General features: G+C 43.0%; 1 protein-coding gene across 1 annotated transcript in view; it reads left to right on the top strand.

Moving 5' to 3' along the window:
• Positions 1–4,213, top strand: part of wnk2 (WNK lysine deficient protein kinase 2) — a 296,693-nt gene extending 292,480 nt beyond the window's left edge. The window contains 1 exon segment of the mRNA XM_038812754.1: positions 2,182–4,213. Coding sequence (XP_038668682.1) covers positions 2,182–2,535 — 354 coding nt within the window. The 3' untranslated portion in view covers positions 2,536–4,213.
• The last annotated feature ends 16,002 nt before the right edge of the window (positions 4,214–20,215 follow it).

Here is a 20,215-nt window from a genome sequence, read left to right as displayed (position 1 = left end):
TGGCAGTTAACTGTCAGTCACCATTCTCCATGAAAACGCCTCTACCAAACCAGAGTCCATTTGTCTGCCAACCAATCAGCACCCTCTTTTCAGAAGAGATTTACGTGGATGCTACCAGGACTTAATGGTCTGCGCTATAAGGATAGGCTGAGACTTTATTCCCTGGAGCGTAGGAGGCTTAGGGGTGATCTTAGAGGTTTATAAAATAATGAGGGCATAGATAAGGTACGTAGTCAACATATTTTCCCAAAAGTAGAGGAATCTAGAACTAGAGGGCATAGGTTAAGGTGAGAGGGGTGACATACAAAAGAGATCAGAGGGGAAATTTCTTCACACAGAGGGTGGTGAGCATCTGGAATGAGCTGCCAGATGCAATGGTAGAGGCAGGTCCAATTTTTTCCTTTTTTAAAAAAAAACAGACCGTTACATGGGCAGGGTTGGTAAATAGAACATAGAACGATACAGCGCAGTACAGGCCCTTCGGCCCACGATGTTGCACCGACATGGGAAGTCAAAAACTAAAGGCCATCTAACCTACACTATGCCATTATCATCCATATGCTTATCCAATAAACTTTTAAATGCCCTCAATGTTGGCGAGGTCACTACTGTTGCAGGTAGGGCATTCCACGGCCTCACCACTCTTTGCGTAAAAAACCTACCTCTGACGTCTGTCCTATATCTATTACCCCTCAATTTAAGGCTATGTCCCCTCATGCTAGCCACCTCCATCCGCGGGAGAAGGCTCTCACTGTCCACCCTATCTAACCCTCTGATCATTTTGTATGCCTCTATTAAGTCACCTCTTAACCTTCTCTCTAACGAGAACAACCTCAAGTCCATCAGCCTTTCCTCATAAGATTTTCCCTCCATACCAGGCAACATCCTGGTAAATCTCCTCTGCACCCGTTCCAAAGCTTCCACGTCCTCCCTATAATGAGGCGACCAGAACTGTACGCAATACTCCAAATGCGGCCGTACCAGAGTTTTGTACAGCTGCAACATGACCTCATGGCTCCGGAACTCAATCCCTCTACCAATAAAGGCCAACACACCATAGGCCTTCTTCACAACCCTATCAACCTGGGTGGCAACTTTCAGGGATCTATGTACATGGACACCGAGATCCCTCTGCTCATCCACACTGCCAAGAATTTTACCATTAGCCAAATATTCCGCATTCCTGTTTTTCTTTCCAAAGTGAATCACCTCACACTTCTCTACATTAAACTCCATTTGCCACCTCTCAGCCCAGCTCTGCAGCTTATCTATGTCCTTCTGTAACCTGCAACATCCTTCCACACTGTCTACAACTCCACCGACTTTAGTGTCGTCTGCAAATTTACTCACCCAACCTTCTGTGCCCTCCTCTAGGTCATTTATAAAAATGACAAACAGCAACGGCCCCAGAACAGATCCTTGTGGTACGCCACTCGTAACTGAACTCCATTCTGAACATTTGCCATCAACCACCACCCTCTGTCTTCTTTCAACTAGCCAATTTCTGATCCACATCTCTAAATCACCCTCAATCCCCAGCCTCCGTATTTTCTGCAATAGCTGACCGTGGGGAACCTTATCAAACGCTTTACTGAAATCCATATACACCACATCAACTGCTCTACCCTTGTCTACCTGTTCAGTCACCTTCTCAAAGAACTCGATAAGGTTTGTGAGGCATGACCTACCCTTCACAAAACCATGCTGACTATCCCTAATCATATTATTCCTATCTAGATGATTATAAATCGTATCTTTTATAATCCTCTCCAAGACTTTACCCACAACAGACGTGAGGCTCACCGGCCTATAGTTACCGGGGTTAGAGGGATATGGGCCAAATGCAGCCAAGTGGGACTAGCTTAGTGATAGAAACTGGGCGGCATGGACAAGCTGGGCCAAAGGGACTGTTTCCATACTGTAAACATCTATGACTCAATACAGTATAAAGTTGTTAATTCCCTGATATTGGTATTCTTGTGATTGTTCTAATGAGTGCAAGATGACGTTTTGATGAACTATCATTTTACAGCAATACTCAAGTTCTGTACAACCAAAACGACTATGTGTATTTATTATTATTTTATGTCTCATTTCAGAAAGCTATTCCATAAACATTGTATTGTACCATTATGCCAGTTTATCATGCAGAATTATAAAACATTTTTCTCTTCATTTTAGGGAATAGCTGCACAAGGGATGACGAGAAAGTTCTCTGTTCCGGCAGAATGCCGTATGTCAGCTACTGTAACACCAGGAAAATCAACAGTACCAGCAGGATTGCCAGCTACTCCTATCCCTGGTACAGTACCTGCTTACGTGCTGCCTCTGTGTCAGTATGGTGGCATGATCCCAGCACCGCTGTATGGTGTACAATGGCCAAGTGTCTCAGGTCCAACTTCACAGCCTGGGGTATTCAATACTCAAGGAATATCCTCATTTCCATCTCGTAACAAAGGAGGCTTACAGATGTTTCCAGTACCACTCCAAAAACCTATTATAAACCCATCTGGGTCCAACATGAGGACTACCTAGCATCATTGTGAAGAATTTGGAATAATAAGGGCATGGTTGGGGGGAGGGGGGGAGAAACATTTTTGAGAACAGTTTCGTTTAGCTGCTTTCTTTGTAAAGACAAAATTAAATATACTTGATTGTAGCTGAATACGATTGGCAGCCAGAGTGGGCTTGCTAATGCATATAGCCATACTTTGCAATGAGCAATCACTGTGAAATATTTTCACAACGCATTGCTGAAAGCTAGATAGTTCTTGGGCGATAGTTGCATTTGTCTTGCAATTCAGACACTTTATATTTTGCTTTGTACATTTAACACTAGTAACCTTAAACTAAGTTTAATTAACTTGAATAGATATTGAGATAAATTTAATAACCCTGCAGGAGTACAGTGCCTTGAATTATGCTTTTCAGTTTCCACTGGAAAGAAATATTTAGAAGGTTTTTTAAGTTTCTGCTGTGGTCTGTTGGACACGTTTTAGTTAATTTATGAAGGGCCTGAAGGTTTACAAGATGTCTGTTACTGGTAATTTAGCTACATGCACATGAACAATTAATATTTATCTGTTGCTTTACTGTCTTTGTCACATGAAAGTAACTAAATTAATGCTGCTAGAATTGTCACCCTTTATCCAGGGATTTAATATCACATACAAAATAATTTAGCTGCTGCTCAATCCACTTGCTTCTGTAGGGATAACTTGAGAGTTATTTTGATTCTAGCTTTGTTTTGGAGGGGGAAAATGTGACCTTTCTCTGCTATGTTTAAGTAATCTGCACATAAATTCACTCAAGTTGTGGTATTGTTTTAGAGAAGCATTGAACTTTGTTTGAATTGCTGATATACCAACAGTATTAACACAGCACAGCAATCCGTCATGTCTTTTATATTATCTCATGCTTTTCAAAGATATGAACCCTTTTTATTTATGTATGCTTAACCATGAATGGACTTGGCTGAAATGAATATTTATCAGATCTGTTTGTAGCTGGGATAGTAGAGGATGATTTTTGTTTGTTTAGTTAAACTGTAACTTATTCAGCATATAAGTTGCTTTATTTTTGAACATTATCTGAGTTGATGGCATGAGGGAAACAAATCTTAACTGTTGTATTGTTGAGCCTCATGCAGAACTTTAATTAATAAAACACCTAGTGGAACACTTTGGGACAGAAAGGCAGATGAGAGGTAAGCAAGGTAGATGTGACACATTACAAAGTCAGTCTTGAAGGCGTACTACTCTGATTTCTTTCCTGCAATGTTTTATACTACACGCTGAAAGGCAGAGATGTCCTGTGCTGCCAAGCTGTGAAGAATTGTATTGTTACTGTACTTCTGATTGTTAATGTCTAAATTATTTTGTTTATACCCTTTAATATTCCATCAATTCAGTTAGAATTGGAATTTTATAGAACATTGTGCAGTCTTCTGCCTTGGCAAAATACTTCCTGTAGTAAGAGATTTCTGTTCTCTGTTATTTGTATCTCACATTTATTTGTTTATATTTGTCTGTATGCTTCATGAGCAAAAATGGAAAATCTAATCTAAAATCAGACATCTAATGCTTGCACTAAGAACAATTGGATTGCTTTGCCTGTTAAATTGTTGACTTTTGTTTTACTGACATGGTTAGTGGCATTCAAATCACAGATTGTAACTGTTTAAAGATATAAATAAAACATATTTTGTGCTTGACTTTGTATATTCAATTGTAACTTTTTGGATGTTATTCTATATTATCCAATCTCTCGTGGCTCCGGGTCACTGTCCGTGTGGAGTTTCCACATTCTCCCCTTGTTTACGTGGGTCTCGCCCCCCAACCCAAAGATATGCAGGCTAGGTGGATTGGCCATGCTAAATTGCCCCTTAATTGGAAAGAAAATTGGGTACTCTATGGAAAAAAAAAAGTATATGTTATCCAATCTAATTTTCAATTGGTAATGCAAGCAGAGAGCCCAATATTTTATTTTTAATTTGCTTTATTTTAATTGGCCACGTGGCCAGTGCCCAAATCAATGCTGGCAAGGGAGCAATCCCAAGTTGCCTTGGTAATAATTGTGAAATCAGAGTCACATGCAGGCCAGACTGTAACTCGGCTGAACCACAAGTGAATTATTTGCATACCTATAACAATCAAACAGTTGTGATAGTCAATTTGGCAAATTCACTTTCACAACTTGTTGTGGTGGGTTAACTATTGGGTTACTAAAACAGTGCCATAATTATGGCACTATATCCTAACTTATTGTATTTCAAACTTTTATATGACTAAGATAAAAATGTGTATTGACATTAGCTAAAGTTAGGACAAAATATTTTTATCTCTATAGTATCTTATGATCTTTGATGTTCCAAAGCACTTCACATGATGAATTAGTCAAGTTGTGTATGTGGTAAACATGTTAATTAATTTGTAGGCCCCAAGATCCCAAGCAGTAAATTAGGTTGAATAAATAGTCTGCTTTCAATGGTATTGTTTGAGGGGGAAATGCTTGATGCATTTAAAATACTACTGTGGGATCTTTTAACTCCACCTGAACAGACTGATTTAGCTCAAACAATGTCGATCCAAGGAATGGCACCTCTAGTAATCTAGCACTTCAGTACTACATTGAATTATCTGCTTGGACATTTATGAAGTGCTGGATGGTGCTTGAATCTCCAAACTTCTGACTTGGAGAGATTAGTTTTTATTCTTTCAAGGGATTTGGACATCTCTGGCTTGGCCAGCATTTACCACCCATCCCTAATTGCCCTTGAATATGATGGGGAGCTGCTGCATTGAACTGCTGCAATCCATTTGGTGTAGTTACACCCACGGTGTTGTTAGGAAGGGATTTTGATCTAGCGGCAGTGAAGGAACAATGATATAGTTCCAAGTTGCGATGGTGGCTTGGAGGGGAATTAAAAAGTGCTGGTGTTTACGTGCATCTGCTGGCCTTGTCCATTTAGCTGATAGAGGTCATGGGTTTGAAAAGTGCTAAATAGTCGGGGGGAAGGGTTCAGTTAAAGGGAGAATTAGAAAATCAAAGTTAAAGGAGAGGGTAAAAGTACAGTTTAATGACGACGACTTCAAACTAGTTAAAGGAGCCTAGCTCAGGAGTGGTTAGGAAAGGTTCCAGACCACATAATAGAACAGAGAGTATGGAAGGTGGCAGGAAACTAAGCTCAGGCAGAGCAAAGTGTGAGAAGTGAGGTGGTCAATGCAGGACTGAGTGCGTTGTACCTAAATGCGCGCAGTATATAGAAAGGGTAAATTAGTTTGTGCGCACGTTGAAATTGACTGGTACGATGTGGGCAGGGCATCACGGAGACGTGGCTGCAAGAAGATCAAACTGGGATCTAAATATCCAAGGATATGTGTCTTATCGAAAGGACAGGCAGATGGGCAAAGGGGCGGGTTGCATTGTGAGTAAGGAATGAAGTAAAATTGATGGAAAGAAGCGATATAGGATCAGAAGGCATTGAATATGTGTGGGTAGAGTTGAGGAATTGCAATGGTAAAAAGACCCTGAAGGGAGTTATGTACAGCCCCTCTAGCAGTATCAGGATGTGGGGCAGAAAATAAATCAGGAGATAGAAAAAGCTTGTAAAAAAGGCAATATTACAATAATCATGGGGGACTTCAATTTCCAAGTGGTCTGGGAAAATCAGGTTGGTAGTGGATCCCAAGAAAAGGAATTTGTGGTGTGTCAAATGTTTTTCTGGAGCAGCTTGTGACGGAGTTACTAGGGAACAAGTAATTTTGGATTTGGTGATATATAATAAGGCAGACTTGATTAGGGAACTTAAGGTGAAGGAACCCTTAGGGAGCAGTGACCACAATATGATAGAATTTACCCTGCAGTTTGAGAGGAGGAAGCTGGAATCAGATGTAATAGTATTATAATTAAATACGGGTAACTACAAAGACATGAGGAGCTGGCCAGAGTTGATTGGGAAGGGAGTATGGCAGGGAAGACAGTGAAACAGTGATGCCAGGGGTTATTAGGTGTTATTCAGGAGGCACAGCAGAAATTCATCCTAAGGAGGAGTAAACATGCAAAGGGGTGGACGAGGCAACCATGGCTGACAAAGGAAGTCGAGAGCACCATAAAAATAAAAGAAAAAGCATACATTGTGGCAAGGATTAGTGGGAAGCCTTTGAAAGCCAGCATAGGACAACTTTTTTTAAAAAGCAATAAGGGGGAGAAGATAAAATATGAGTGTAAGCTAACTAGTAATATAAAAGAAGATAGAAGAGTTGTTTTCAATGTTTAAAAGGTAAGAGGGGGCAAAAATAAACATTGGACAAGTGAAAAATGAGGCTAGAGAAGTAATAATAGGAAACAAAGATTTGGCAGGGGAATTGAATAGTTACTTTGCATCAGTCTTCATGGTGGAAGACACCAGTGGAATGCCAGAGCTCCAGGAGAATTGGGGCACGGGTGAGTGTGGTGGCCATCACTAAGAAGAATGTTCTAGGGAAACTGAAAGGTCTGAAGGTGGATAAATCATCTGGACCGGATGTACTAAACCCCAGTGTTCTAAAAGAGATCGCTGAGGAGATTGTGGAGGCATTGGTGGTGATCTTTCAGGAATCACTGGAGACGAGGAGAGTCCCAGAGGACTGGAAAATGACTAATGCAACATCCCTGTTTAAGAAGGGAGGGAGGCAGAAGATGGGAAATTATTGGCTGGTTAGTCTGACTTCGGTCATTGGTAAGATTTTCAGAGTCCATTATGAAAAATGAGATTGAGTACTTGGAAGTGATAAAATAGGACTGAGTCAGCGAGGCTTCATCAAGGGGGTGTCATGTCAGTTCTTTGAGGAGGTAACTAGGAAGTTAGACAAAGGAAAACAAGTGGACGTAATTTATTTAAATTTCCAGAAGGCCTTTGACCAGGTGCTGCATGTAGGGGACTGTTCAATAAGTTAAGAGCCAATGGTGTTCAGGTTAAGATCCTGGCGTGGATAGAGGATTGGCTGACTGGCAGAAGGCAGAGAGTGGGGATAAAGGGGTCTTTTTCAGGATGGAAGCCGGCGCCTCAGGGGTCAGTGCTGGGACCACAACTTTTCACAATATACATTAACGATCTGGAAGGAGGAACTGAAGGCACTGTTGCTAAGTTTGCAGATGATACAAAGATATGCAGAGGGATATGTAATACTGAAGAAGCAGGGGGCAGGAGCTGCAGAAGGACTTAGACAGGCTAGGAGAGTGGGCAATGAAGTGGCAGATGGAATACAATATGAATAAGTGTGAGGTTATGCACTTTGTAAGAAGGAATGGAGGCATGGACTATTTTCTAAATGGGGAAATACTTAGGAAATCAGGAGCACAAAGGGATTTAGGAGTCCTTGTTCAATATTCTCAAGATTAGCAGTTAGGAAGGCAAATGCAATGTTAGCTTTCATGTCGAGAGGGCTAGAATACAAGACCAGGGATGTACTTCTCAGTCTGTATACGGCTCTGGTCAGACCCTATTTGGAGTGTTGTGAACAGTTTTGGCCACGTATCTAAGGAAGAATGTGCTGGCCTTGGAAAGGTTCCAGAGGAGGTTCAGAATAATCATCCCTAGAATGAAGAGGAATGGTTGAGGACTCTGGGTCTGTACACGTTGGAGATCAGAAGGATGAGGGGGGAATCTTATTGAAACTGACAGGATACTGCAAGGTCTGGATAGAGTGGACGTGGAGAGGATGTTTCCACTTGTAGGAAAAACTGGAACCAGAGGGCACAATCCCAGACCAAAGGGACGATATTTTAAAATAGAGATGAGGAGGAATTTCTTCAGTCAGAGGATGTTGAATCTGTGGAACTCTTTGCCGCAGAAGGCTGAGAAGGCCAAATCACTGAACATCTTTAAGACAGGAAAAGATAGCTTCTTGGTTAATAAGGGGATCAGGGGTTATGCGGATAAGAAAAATATCAGCCATAATTGAATGGCGAAACAGACTCGATTGGCCGAGTGGCCTAATTCTGCTCCCATGGCTTATGGTCTGTCTAAGGAGCCTTGGTGAGTTGATACAGGGCTGCTAATTGACCTAATCTGATAGTTTGTATCAGTCAGAGAAAGAAATGTACCAAATCTATCCAGCAATGATCTTAATGCCAATGTTTGTGTTTGCAAATCAATTCCATTGTAAGTTGCATCGTGCATGGCAAATGCACAGGACATCTATTGGATACTCCCAGGTTGTGCATCTATTTGAGAAGGTAAGCTGAAAGGCAGATGTCAAAAGCAAGCAAAAACAAGTGAATGGAAGACTGGCGTTCATGTAGCATTGACTATTATAAAAGCTTGCCTACCTAGTGGGAAGAATTTCTTCCATCTTGCATATTGTAATTTGGCTCAGAGGAATTGCACAAGAGATGTAGACTCCTATGTTCTGGTAGGTGGTAGTGGGGCTCTGAGGCGATAAATATATGTATTATATTCATTCGATGGTCTGTAAAAAGATTCCAGATTCATGTTTTTAGTTTCAAGGCAGTCAAAATCATATGCTGGTTCAGTGGCTTCATTCTTTTGCTTTTTTGTGTAATAAAAGTAGATGTTCTGAATGCTATGCACTGGTGTAGGAGAAGCAGCAGATCATAAAATCCCAAAAGTAGGCCTCATCCTCCAACCAAACTGTGCCGAGACCTTTGGATGATATCGCTGCTTTTATGCCTCCAAAAAATTGTCAATTAAATTTGCCGTTATCTTGCTGCCATTTTACAGACGTGTCACTTAATTGCTGAAAGCATTCAATAAAACAGAACTGCTAATTTGTTTGACCTTCATGAATTAATTCATTAGAGATCTGTTTAGGTCAGTTGTTAGTGAGGAGGTGATCTGTTTTTTATGGGCAGAGTTGCCTTTAATTTGGTCTTTACTTTAGTCTGCATTTTTGCCATTTTTCTGGGCTATTTTAATTTTCTTTTCAATCTAACAATCAAATGAAGTCATACAGTAGAGAAATAGGCCACTCAGCCTAAGTTAACCATGCCACACAGTCATCTCCAACCTTCTTTATTTAATCTCATTAACCTATTCTATATTTCTTTCCGTATGTTTATCCAGCATTTTGTAAATGCATCTGTTAGTTGCCTCAACTACTCCTTGTGATAGTGTGTTCCACATATTCACTACTCTCTTGGGTAAAGAAATTTCTTCTGAATTCCCTTTGGGCTGTATTAGTGTCCCCTAGTTCAGGTCTCACCTACAAGTGGAAATACTTTCTACCTATCTATTCCATCAAACCCTTTAATAATCTTGAACTTTTATCAGGTCACCCCCTTCAGTCATTTCCTTTCTAGAAAAGAAAGCCCTGCATGTTCAATCTTTCCCCACAGAGAGACCAGTCTGGTATAAGTTTGTTTTTTGCACAACCTTCAGTGTCTCCATATCCTTGTATAGTATGGAGATCAGAACTGTTCACAGAACTCCCAAGTGCAGACTGAAGTATGATTCTCTCCAAGTTGAATATAATTTCTTTGCTTTCTAATTCCATTGCTGCAGAAATGAATCCTAGTGCTAAATTATTACTTTATCGCCTTTGTAACATGCATCTCAACTTGTGATTTGTGTATCTGCACCTCTAGATCCTTCTGCTTCTCTCCCCATTTAAACACTTGTTTACCGCAGAATATTTAAGCATCTTGAACAAGTACATGGGCATTCCAATGACATTTTCTCACTCGAGGCCCAAACAATTTGCAGAGGCTGGATTGTACGCTGCTGATGCATTCCAAGACATTACTATCCAGAATAATAGGTCTGTAAATTGTGCCAGACTTGTCTGAGAATATTTGCCTTAAATGCCTACATTTTACTTGAGAAACTGTTTGAGTTTTACTGTCTCCTGGAATGGAAACAGTATTACCTGCAAGTAACTTGATCACTTTTTCCAATGGGAATAGGCCAGCACCAGAAATTGATTGCAATTTTCAGGATAACCAAGTTTCAAAAAGTGCATGGAATTCATGATCCATATTGGCACCAATACTGTGCCAGTTATGAATAGCAAGCAGTTCCATTAAATCCACATAATGGAGTTAAGATCGCGTGTCCCCACATGCAAGGTAGTGTAGAGTCAGCCACCAATGCACTTATCATTCACCATTTTTTTTAAATAAATGTTTTTATTGTGTTTTTGAACAAGGTATAATTACCGTTATGTACACAAAATAAGAAATATATATATATATATTACACATATTTAGAAGCGAAGGGCACACCCCAACATAAAATACAATAAAATATGAAATAGACTAACTGGTGGGGTATTGTGCACCAACTCGACAGCGGCAGCTCTGTACATCTGGCAAAATTATTTACACCACGTACGTGGGGGGGATGGCGGGGATTGGGGAGGCAAATATACATTTGAGTGCCGGGAGATAATTACAGTGTGCGATACTTGGCTGTGTTGTGTGCTGTTGTCGCCTGCTTCTCCCGGACGGGTCTCGCTGCCGTCCCACGCTCGCCTCCGCTTCTGCTGCTCCTCCCGTCCTCCATCTTTTTTTTTTTTTTCGTTGCCCGCTCCTGGAGATGTCATGCACGTTTTGGCATCCCGTGCCTTCCTTCCGGCTCCCATTTCCCTGACCCCCGCCCCACCCTGCTGGTTCTCCTCACTTGTCCGTCGTCTCCCCCCCCCCCCCCCCCCCACCCCGGCCACGGTTTGCCTTTCTTTCCTCTGGTTTAGCTGTCTTCCCCCCCTCCCCCCGTGGCTCGCCTTTCTTTCCTCAGGTTTAGCCGTTCCCCCCCCCCCCCCCTCTCCCCCTCCCCCTCCCTCCCAGTCTGTCTCCCCCTTTCATGCCTTGGCTACCTTCCCCTGATTCTTGACTAATTTCCTCTGATTCTTGGCTACCTGGCTATTCTTCCTCTTGTTCGTTGGCCACAAACAGGTCCCGGAACATTTGCGTGAATGGCTCCCACGTTCTGTGGAAGCCGTCGTCTGACCCTTGGATGGCGAATTTGATTTTCTCCATTTGGAGAGATTCCGAGAGGTCGGACAGCCAGTTTGCAGCTTTGGGTGGTGCTGCTGACCGCCAGCCAAACAGGATTCTACAGCGGGCGATCAGGGAGGCAAAGGCAAGGGCGTCCGCCCTCCTCCCCAGGAATAGATCTGGCTGGTCCGAGACCCCGAAGACTGTCACTTTCGGGCATGGCTCCACCCTCACTCCCACCACTTTGGACATTGCCTCAAAGAAGGCTGTCCAGTACTCCACAAGTCTGGGGCAAGACCAGAACATGTGGGCGTGGTTGGCCGGGCCTCCTTGGCACCGTTCACATCTGTCCTCCACCTCCGGGAAGAACCTACTCATACGGGTTCTTGTTAAGTGGGCTCTATGTGCCACTTTTAGTTGCGTCAGGCTGAGCCTTGTGCACGTGGCTGTGGAGTTGACCCTATGCAGTGCTTCGCTCCAGAGTCCCCACCCTATCTCAATCCCCAGGTCCTCCTCCCATTTCTTTCTTGTTGCGTCCAGTACGGTGTCGGCCCTTTCTGTCAGTCGGTCGTACATGTCACTGCAGTTTCCCTTGTCTAGTATTCTTGCGTCCAGTAGTTCTTCCAGTAGTGTCTGTCGTGACGGTTGTGGGTACGTCCTTGTCTCCTTTCGTAGGAAGTTTTTAAGCTGCAGATACCTTAGCTCGTTTCATTCACCATTTTTAAGGGATTATCTGCTGAAGTCCTTAAACTCTTTCCCTGTACCTCCCTGGTACATTTTTCTCCTTTAAACAGCTTGTAGTGTCCCACTCCTCTCAGTTTTCCTAAAAAGATCTTTATTGTTTACCATCCAATATGTGTGACTAGGTTTCTCCCAAGAAGTTCTCTTTTTTTTTCCTCCATCAGTTTTGTCTTTGGTGATTTCAAATTCCAGACTGGCTCCTTTGCCCTCTCCTGGATTCATTATCCTATTATCCTAATAAACCTTTCCCTTTACTTATTTCTCACTACCCAATCCTCCTCAACACTCAGCCCCAACACCTCCATCCCCATTTCTTTCTGCTTATGTTCTGGGGAAATTAATCTTCCGCCTAAGTCTCTTACACCCGCTTTCAAACTTCCAGCTGCTTAGTCTTTTTTCACCTCAATAATCTGCAGCCTTTGGTTTGCTCAGTCACCCTCAGTTCCACATTCAAAAACGTATACTCTCTCCCATGTTAATCACTCATCCTCAAATAATCTCCACTTTTGCCTGCTCAAATCCAAGTACACAGCCTTCTCGTACTCATCTTGGAAGCTTAAGCAATTTGAGCATAACTGCTGCGGATATTGGTTCCAGGGGTGAGAAACGTCAGTTATGAGGATAGATTGGAGAGTTTGGGACGATTCCCCTTGCAGAGAAGAAGGCAGAGGAGATTTGATCGAGATGTTCACAATCATGACGGGCCCGGACAGAGTAGTTAGGGAGAAACTGTTCCCTCGTAAAAGGATCAAGAATAAGAGGGCATAAATTGTGATTTTGCAAAACAAGCAAATGTGATGTGAGAAAAAACTTTTTAACGTGGCATGTTGCTTGGGTCTGGAATGCATTGCCTGGAAGTGTGATTGAGGCAGGTTCAGTTGAGACATTCAAGAGGGAAAAGGCAGGGGAATGGCACTAAGTCATGATGTTCATTTGGAGAGCTGGTGCAGACACATTGGGCCAAATAGTCTTGTAACAATGCTGTGAACTGGTTCAGTTGTCCTGGGTCTTGAACAGATAGATGGATATTCCTGTGGAAAGTGTTCTTACCAGTGATTGATATTGTTTGGAAATATGCAGCATTGAAAGGATGGATGAAATATTTACTTAATTATATAATGATCAAAATGGAAGGTGGAGTAATAACACAACATTAAAAGGCCCTTGTGAAATAGAAATGAAAGTGGCAACAGAAATGTTAGTGTACCTAAGAAACCTAAAGCCCAAAGAGTCATCTCAGTAAAGTGATCTTGAAAATCATAATAGCAATAATAAAACATTTGAAGCCAAGATTAGTGAAACACAGCCTGGATTTAGACCCGGAGTAGGAACAAGACGGGAAATATTTAACCTACGAACAATCTTCGATGAATATCTGTAGGTAAGCAAGTAAACCTATGTATCTTTATAGACTATGAAAAAATAGTTCAGTCGTGTTCATCACCAAAGCTAATAGATATGCAGCTGAAACGTGACATTGATCAGATATGAACTTTATCCATAGCCAAATTGGAAGCAAATAGAAATGAAAAATGAAAATCGCTTATTGTCACGAGTAGGCTTCAATGAAGTTACTGTGAAAAGCCCCTAGTCGCCACATTCCGGCGCCTGTCCGGGGAGGCTGGTACGGGAATCGAACCGTGCTGCTGGCCTGCTTGGTCTGCTTTAAAAGCCAGCGATTTAGCCGAGTGAGCTAAACCAGCCCCTAGTGAGCGTTGGGCTAGAAGAGGGGCAGTCAGATATGTTTCCAAGTGTAGAGAGGAGTATGAGAGGTTGTGTACTTTGGCTCAAATTACACAGAACAAATATTTAATGAGTCAGCTGTACTTCTAAGGGTAAAAATTGGAGGCAAGAACATAAACTTGTGGTATCCTGATGAGACAGCATTACTTGCAGAATCAGAAGAGATGCCACAAGATGCCATAGATCACATAAAATCTAGAAGCTTAAGAGTATGGATCAAGAATAGACAACAAAAAGGTAATCAGAAGAAATGCATTAGAAGAAACTACAAAGAAGATTGAAGTGGATGGTGTTACTCTGGAATAAGTAGATAAGTGTCTATTGGGACAAATTAGGACAAGATGATAAATGTGATGCTGAAGTCCGAAGGATAGAGACAAGTAATTTAATGAAGACGAAGGATGTGTTAGCAAGAAAACAAGTAACAAAGAAAATTGTAATATGCTACATTCTATCTACATTTCTGTCTCAGACCCCTGGTCAATAAATAAATGTCTGTGGAAGAAAGCAGAGGGCTTTGAAGTATTGATACTAAGAAATAAGTTTAACATTTTGTACACAGACCATAAGACCCAATGAAGAGGTGCTTGAAATTGCAAGAGAAAAAAATAACTCTGAGAAATTGACATTCAGAAAAGAAAACATTAGTATTTTAGCCATTTGTTTGAAGCTGAAAAGCCACTAAGATCTAGAAAGCAAAGTGGAGAGTAGCAGAAGGAGGTAGACCTAGGTGTAGTTGGATGACGGGCATTAGAGGATTGCAGATAAGTTATAATGAATGTGAGAGAAAGGTGGAAGACAAACAAGTGTGGCACTATGACAGCAAATGTCCTGGTAGATGCAGCTACAAGCAGGACAGGAGGATGCAGAGGCAAGACTAATGGCATGCAGATCAACTTATGCACCAAGCAACCACTCTCAATAAGGTTTGGTGTACAGCAGGTGCTCCGCAGCCCCACGATCATTCTGAAGACAGAATGATAACATCCAGCTTCTATTCCCTACTACCAATCACATTCCCCATCCTCATTTCCAACAAATGTAAGGAGCTCATAAATGTATTTGTCACAAAAGTTGGGGACTTTCTTAAGCTGCTATTGCCGTTTCTTCTCCATCTTTCTATCCCATCTTCCTTCATGTCTGTTCTAACCTCATTTAATCTGAGACCCACCCCCTACCCAATGACCACATTCCCACTAATCTGTTCACCCCAAGCTTCACTTTCTGGTCCCCATGCTAGCTGACATTGTAAATTGCTTGCTTTCCAGCAGTACTGGCATCCTGCCTTTCAAAGCAAGTGTACAGCCCCTTCCTTTTAATAAAAAATCTTGATCTCTCTGCCTTTGTAAACTACCACCCTTTTTCTCTCACTTCCTTGAAATGCCATCTTTCCCAATATTCCAAATTTGAATCTCCTCTATAATGTTTCGTCCCTGCCATCACACTGAAAACAGCCTTAATCAAAATCACAAATCATAGTTTTTGTGATCGTGACCAAGTCTCCTCCGGCTGGCATGGTCAACCAGACCACAATCACAGCTCAGTGGGACTGCCTTAGTTTTCTTCCTCTCTTGCCTATTTGGTTACAGCAATGGATTTTCTTTCCCAAACTGCATCCTTTTCTTTGGAGTTATCCAAGGATAAATCATGGACCCCCACTGCTTCCTTGGGAATTCTGGCAGACATGTAGAAGGTAAAACTGAGTTTATAACATAACACTAGTGCTTACTTTGTTTCATACTTGTTGATAAATATTTTGTTTAAAATGTGAAATCCTGCGATATAATTCTGTCAGTTCATTGCTGGGTATTCAGATTTCAACTTTGTCAAGATTGTAACAGCAATTGGTCAACCATGACAGCAGCATCACCCAAATATTGCAAGACACTCATTCATTTCTCTTTTTTTGCAGGTGAAGGTGGCACGTAACCGGAGGCAGCAAGAAAGAACTAAAGGAGGAGAAGCACATCTGCATGATTTAGCACAGTAGTGCTGGCTGTCAGAGCAAGAGGTATCACTCAGGCCTTGGCCACTGGTGGGTCTGAAGCAACCGATGACATGGGTATCTGCGCATCTAATATCCCTCTCATCCCGCTTCTCCCTTATCCCACAGTTTCCTGACTCGAGCTTCAGATTATGTAAGCACGAGTATTACTTTTCCCTTTACCTCACCATAAATTGATCTTTTTTCATTTCGTGTACCCAAGAATTGGAACCTTCCTAGTCAAAGCAGCAAGAGGTCAGCAAAGATGAAGAGACACCATCACTTGATTGTACACTCTTCGCCCACATGCTCAGAGGCTGAAACTGCATGATTTCGAGACCAAGCTCGGGAGGGATCTGCACATGATGAGACTCGACCCAAGAGCGCAGGTGCCAGGGCAGGGGGAGAAAGAACATAGAACATACAGTGCAGAAGGAGGCCATTCGGCCCATCAAGTCTGCACCGACCCACTTAAGCTCTCACTTTCACCCTATCCCCGTAACTCAATTTCCCCTCCTAACCTTTTTGGACACTAAGGGCAACTTAGCATGGCCAGTCCACCTAACCTGCATGACTTTGGACTGCAAGAGGAAACCGGAGCACCCGGAGGAAACCCACGCAGACAGGGGGAAAAAGTGCAGACTCCACTCAGACAGTGACCCAAGCCGGGAATCGAACCTGAAGCCCTGGTGCTGTGAAGCCACAGTGCTAGCCACTGTGCTACCACGCTGCCCAGGAGGGATAGGAGAAGGCCCTTGAGAGTTACTGCTGTGACATGAGTAGAGCGGGGAGAAGGAAGATAATTTCCATCACCTGGAGATGGTCAGATCTGTTCACCTTGTCTTGGATCCACATCCTCGGGCATTACCGCCACCATGGCAGTTAGAATGACTAGATGTAGCACACTACCTGACTGAACCTGTTCTCTTTGGTGTAAATTCAAGTTATGTGGTTTGTCTCCTTTCTCGAGAAAAGTACCTGAAGACAATTGACTAGTTATTAACTATTGTCCATAGTTAATTGAAGACAAATTTTCTAGTTTTTAAACTTATTATGTACCGTGACTGGATTGAAGAACCTCATATGCGAACGTGTGGACAAAAATGCTATATCTTTTCACACCATGTATAGGGTTCTTTAATATTGCTGAGCAGTTCCCAGACTTTGCTGAAAAATATCAATGTGTGAATGATGCACAACTGCAAATCGGTAAGGATCTTATGGCAAATTGCCACAGTAGATGGCTATTTTGCACCGCTACCACTCTGACGTTAACTTTATGACAGCAATATCTAACCCCTATCCTCCTCATCACTTTCATGAAGTTGCTGCATTTGCACATTAACTTTCTATTAAACTCTATGTTTTGCAATTATTAGCATATGGACCCTTTTAATGTTAACTGTTGATGACTGCCCAAAACTGCTCTCGCCCAGAAAGTGAATAATTAAAACACAGCGTCTCATTCCTTCAGGTGATGATTTATTATAGTTAATTTTTTAATTTATTTTTTTCTTACTATTCCTGTCTCTCTGAATCCAATCCCTCTCTTCTATACTTGCTTTAACATTGAATTCACTCGTTCTTATTTAATCTGCTCATCAGTCCTTCCTCTGTATTTCTTAGTCCTTCAATCTTATTGGTTAGAGAGAAATACAGTTTATCCCATTATTCACGAGTCCACATATGCCCTGTTGTCCTCACTGTGCTGTTGTCAGCTCACACTTCCAGCAACTATCTGGGCAAACATATTTAAATCTTGAGCCTACACATCATATCTCATCAACAGGACACAGAAGGAGATACAAAATGTAGACCATGATTTGAAGTAGTGTCTAAATAGGCTAGATGGAAACACATAGAACAGTATAGCAAAGTACAGGCCCTTCAGCCCACGATGTTGTGCCGACCACGTATCCTAATCTAACATCAACCTAGCCTACACCCCTTCAATTTACTGCTGTCCATGTGCCTGTTCAAGAGTCGCTTAAATGTTCCTAATGACTCTGACTCCACCACCTCAGCTGGAATGCATTCTACGCACCTGCCACTCTCTGTGTAAAGAACTGACCACTGACATCACCCCTATACCTTCCTTCAATCACCTTAAAAGTTATGTCCACTTGTGACAGCCATTTCCACCCTGGGGAAAAGTCTCCTGCTATTCACTCTATCCATGCCTCTCATCACCTTGTACACCTCTATCATGTCACCTCTCTTCCTTCTTTGCTCCAGTGAGAAAAGCCCTAGCTCCCTCAACTTTTATTCATAAGACATGCCCTCCAGTCCAGGTAGCATCCTGGTAAATCTACTCTGTACCCTCTCCAAAACATCCACATTCTTCCTATAATGAGGCGACCAGAACGGGACACAATTTCCCAAGTGTGGTCTAACCAGGGTTTAATAAAGCTGCAGCAAAACCTCTTGGCTCTTAAACTCAATCCCCCTGTTAATGAAAGCCAACACACCATACGTCTTCTTTTGTAAAATATTTTATTAGGGCATTTGTGATTTTATAACAGTGACAGTAAACCATATACAAACAACTATAAACATAGTGCAAAGACCATTTACCTCCCTCACCGGTCCCACCTTCCTTAATCAGTAATCTAGACTAATCTCCCTCCATGCTAAAAGTATCCGTCTCCGGGCTACCAAGGAGGCAAAGGCCAAGACGTCGGCCTCTCTCGCCTCGTGGACTCCCGGTTCCTCCCACATTCCGAAAATCGCGACCTCTGGACTCGGTGCCACCCTAGTTTTTAACACCGTGGACATGACATCTGCAAACCCCTGCCAGAATTCCCTAAACTTCGAACATGCCCAAAACATGTGGACATGGTTTGCTGGCCCTCCCGCGAACCTTGCACATCTGTCTTCTATCCCAAAAAACTTGCTCATCTGGGCCACCGTCATGTGAGCCCGGTGAACGACCTTAAATTGTATCAGGCTGAGTCTGGCGCATGATGTGGACGTGTTGACCCTGCTTAACGTATCCGTCCAGAGACCTGCCTCTATCTTTCCCCCTAACTCATCCTCCCATTTGTGCTTTAGCTCCTCTGTCTGCGTTTCCTCTGAGTCCGTGAGTTCTTTATAGATATCTGAGACCTTTCCCTCTCCTTGCCATACTCTAGAAATTATCCTATCTTGTATCCCACATGGCGGTAGGAGCGGGAAGTTTGGAACCTGCCTTCGCAAAAAGTCCCGAATCTGCAGATATCTAAACCCATTCCCTCCCGTAAACTCAAACTTCTCCTCTAACTCCCTCAAACCGGGGAAGCTCCCATTATAAACAAATCTCCCGTCCTCCCAATCCCTGCTCTCTGCCATCCCCGAAACCTTCCATCTAGTCTCCCTGTGGCAAACCGATGGTTGCTACAGATTGGAGCCCAACCCGATGCTGCCTCCACTCTCACATGTTTCCTCCACTGCCCCCAGACTCTCAGGGCCGCCACTACCACCGGGCTTGTGGAGTACCGGGCCGGTGAGAACAGCAGAGGTGCCGTGATCAATGCCCCTAAACTCGTGTCCTTGCACGATGCTGCCTCTACTCGCTCCCACACCGACCCTTCCCCCACCACCCACTTCCTAATCATGGCTATATTTGCCGCCCAGTAATAGTTGCTAATGTTCGGCAGCGCCAGCATCACCTACTTCACTCGCAGGGTTTTACCCCCCCCCCCCCACAAACAAAACTGGAGATCACCTTATTTACCCACTTGAAAAGGGCCTTTGGGATAAAGATGGGGAGACACTGAAAAACAAACCGGAATCTCGGGACGATCGTCATTTTCATTATCTGTACCCTCCCCGCCAGTGATAACGGGAGCATATCCCACCTTCGGAAGTCCTCTTTCATTTGTTCCACTAACCGGGTCAAGTTTGGTTTATGTAACAGCCCACAGTCTCGCGCCACCTGGATCTCTAAATAATGGAAACTACCTCCCACCACTCTGAGCGGCAGCTCTCTCAGTTTCCTGCCCCCTTGCCTGGATCGCAAACATCTCGCTTTTCCCCATGTTCAATTTGTTACCCGAAAACCGGCCAAATTCGCCTAAAATTCTCATGATCTCTTCCATCCCCTCTAATGGGTCGGAAACATACAGGAGCAGGTCATCAGTGTATAGCAAGACTCTGTGTTCCACCCCACCCCGGACCAGCCCCTTCCAGCCCCAAGAAGCTCATAACGACATAGCCAGTGGCTCAATGGCCAGAGCGAACAGCAACGGAGAGAGGGGGCATCCCTGCCTAGTCTCCCGGTGCAGTCTAAAATAGCCCAACGTCAGCCGGTTCGTTCGAACATTCGCCTCTGGTGCC

This window comes from Scyliorhinus canicula, chromosome 11 (genome assembly GCF_902713615.1).
Source record: "Scyliorhinus canicula chromosome 11, sScyCan1.1, whole genome shotgun sequence".
In the NCBI taxonomy this organism is placed as follows: domain Eukaryota; kingdom Metazoa; phylum Chordata; class Chondrichthyes; order Carcharhiniformes; family Scyliorhinidae; genus Scyliorhinus; species Scyliorhinus canicula.
The sequence above is the reverse complement of the archived record's forward strand: the minus strand, read 5'-3'. Positions and strand labels throughout refer to the sequence as shown.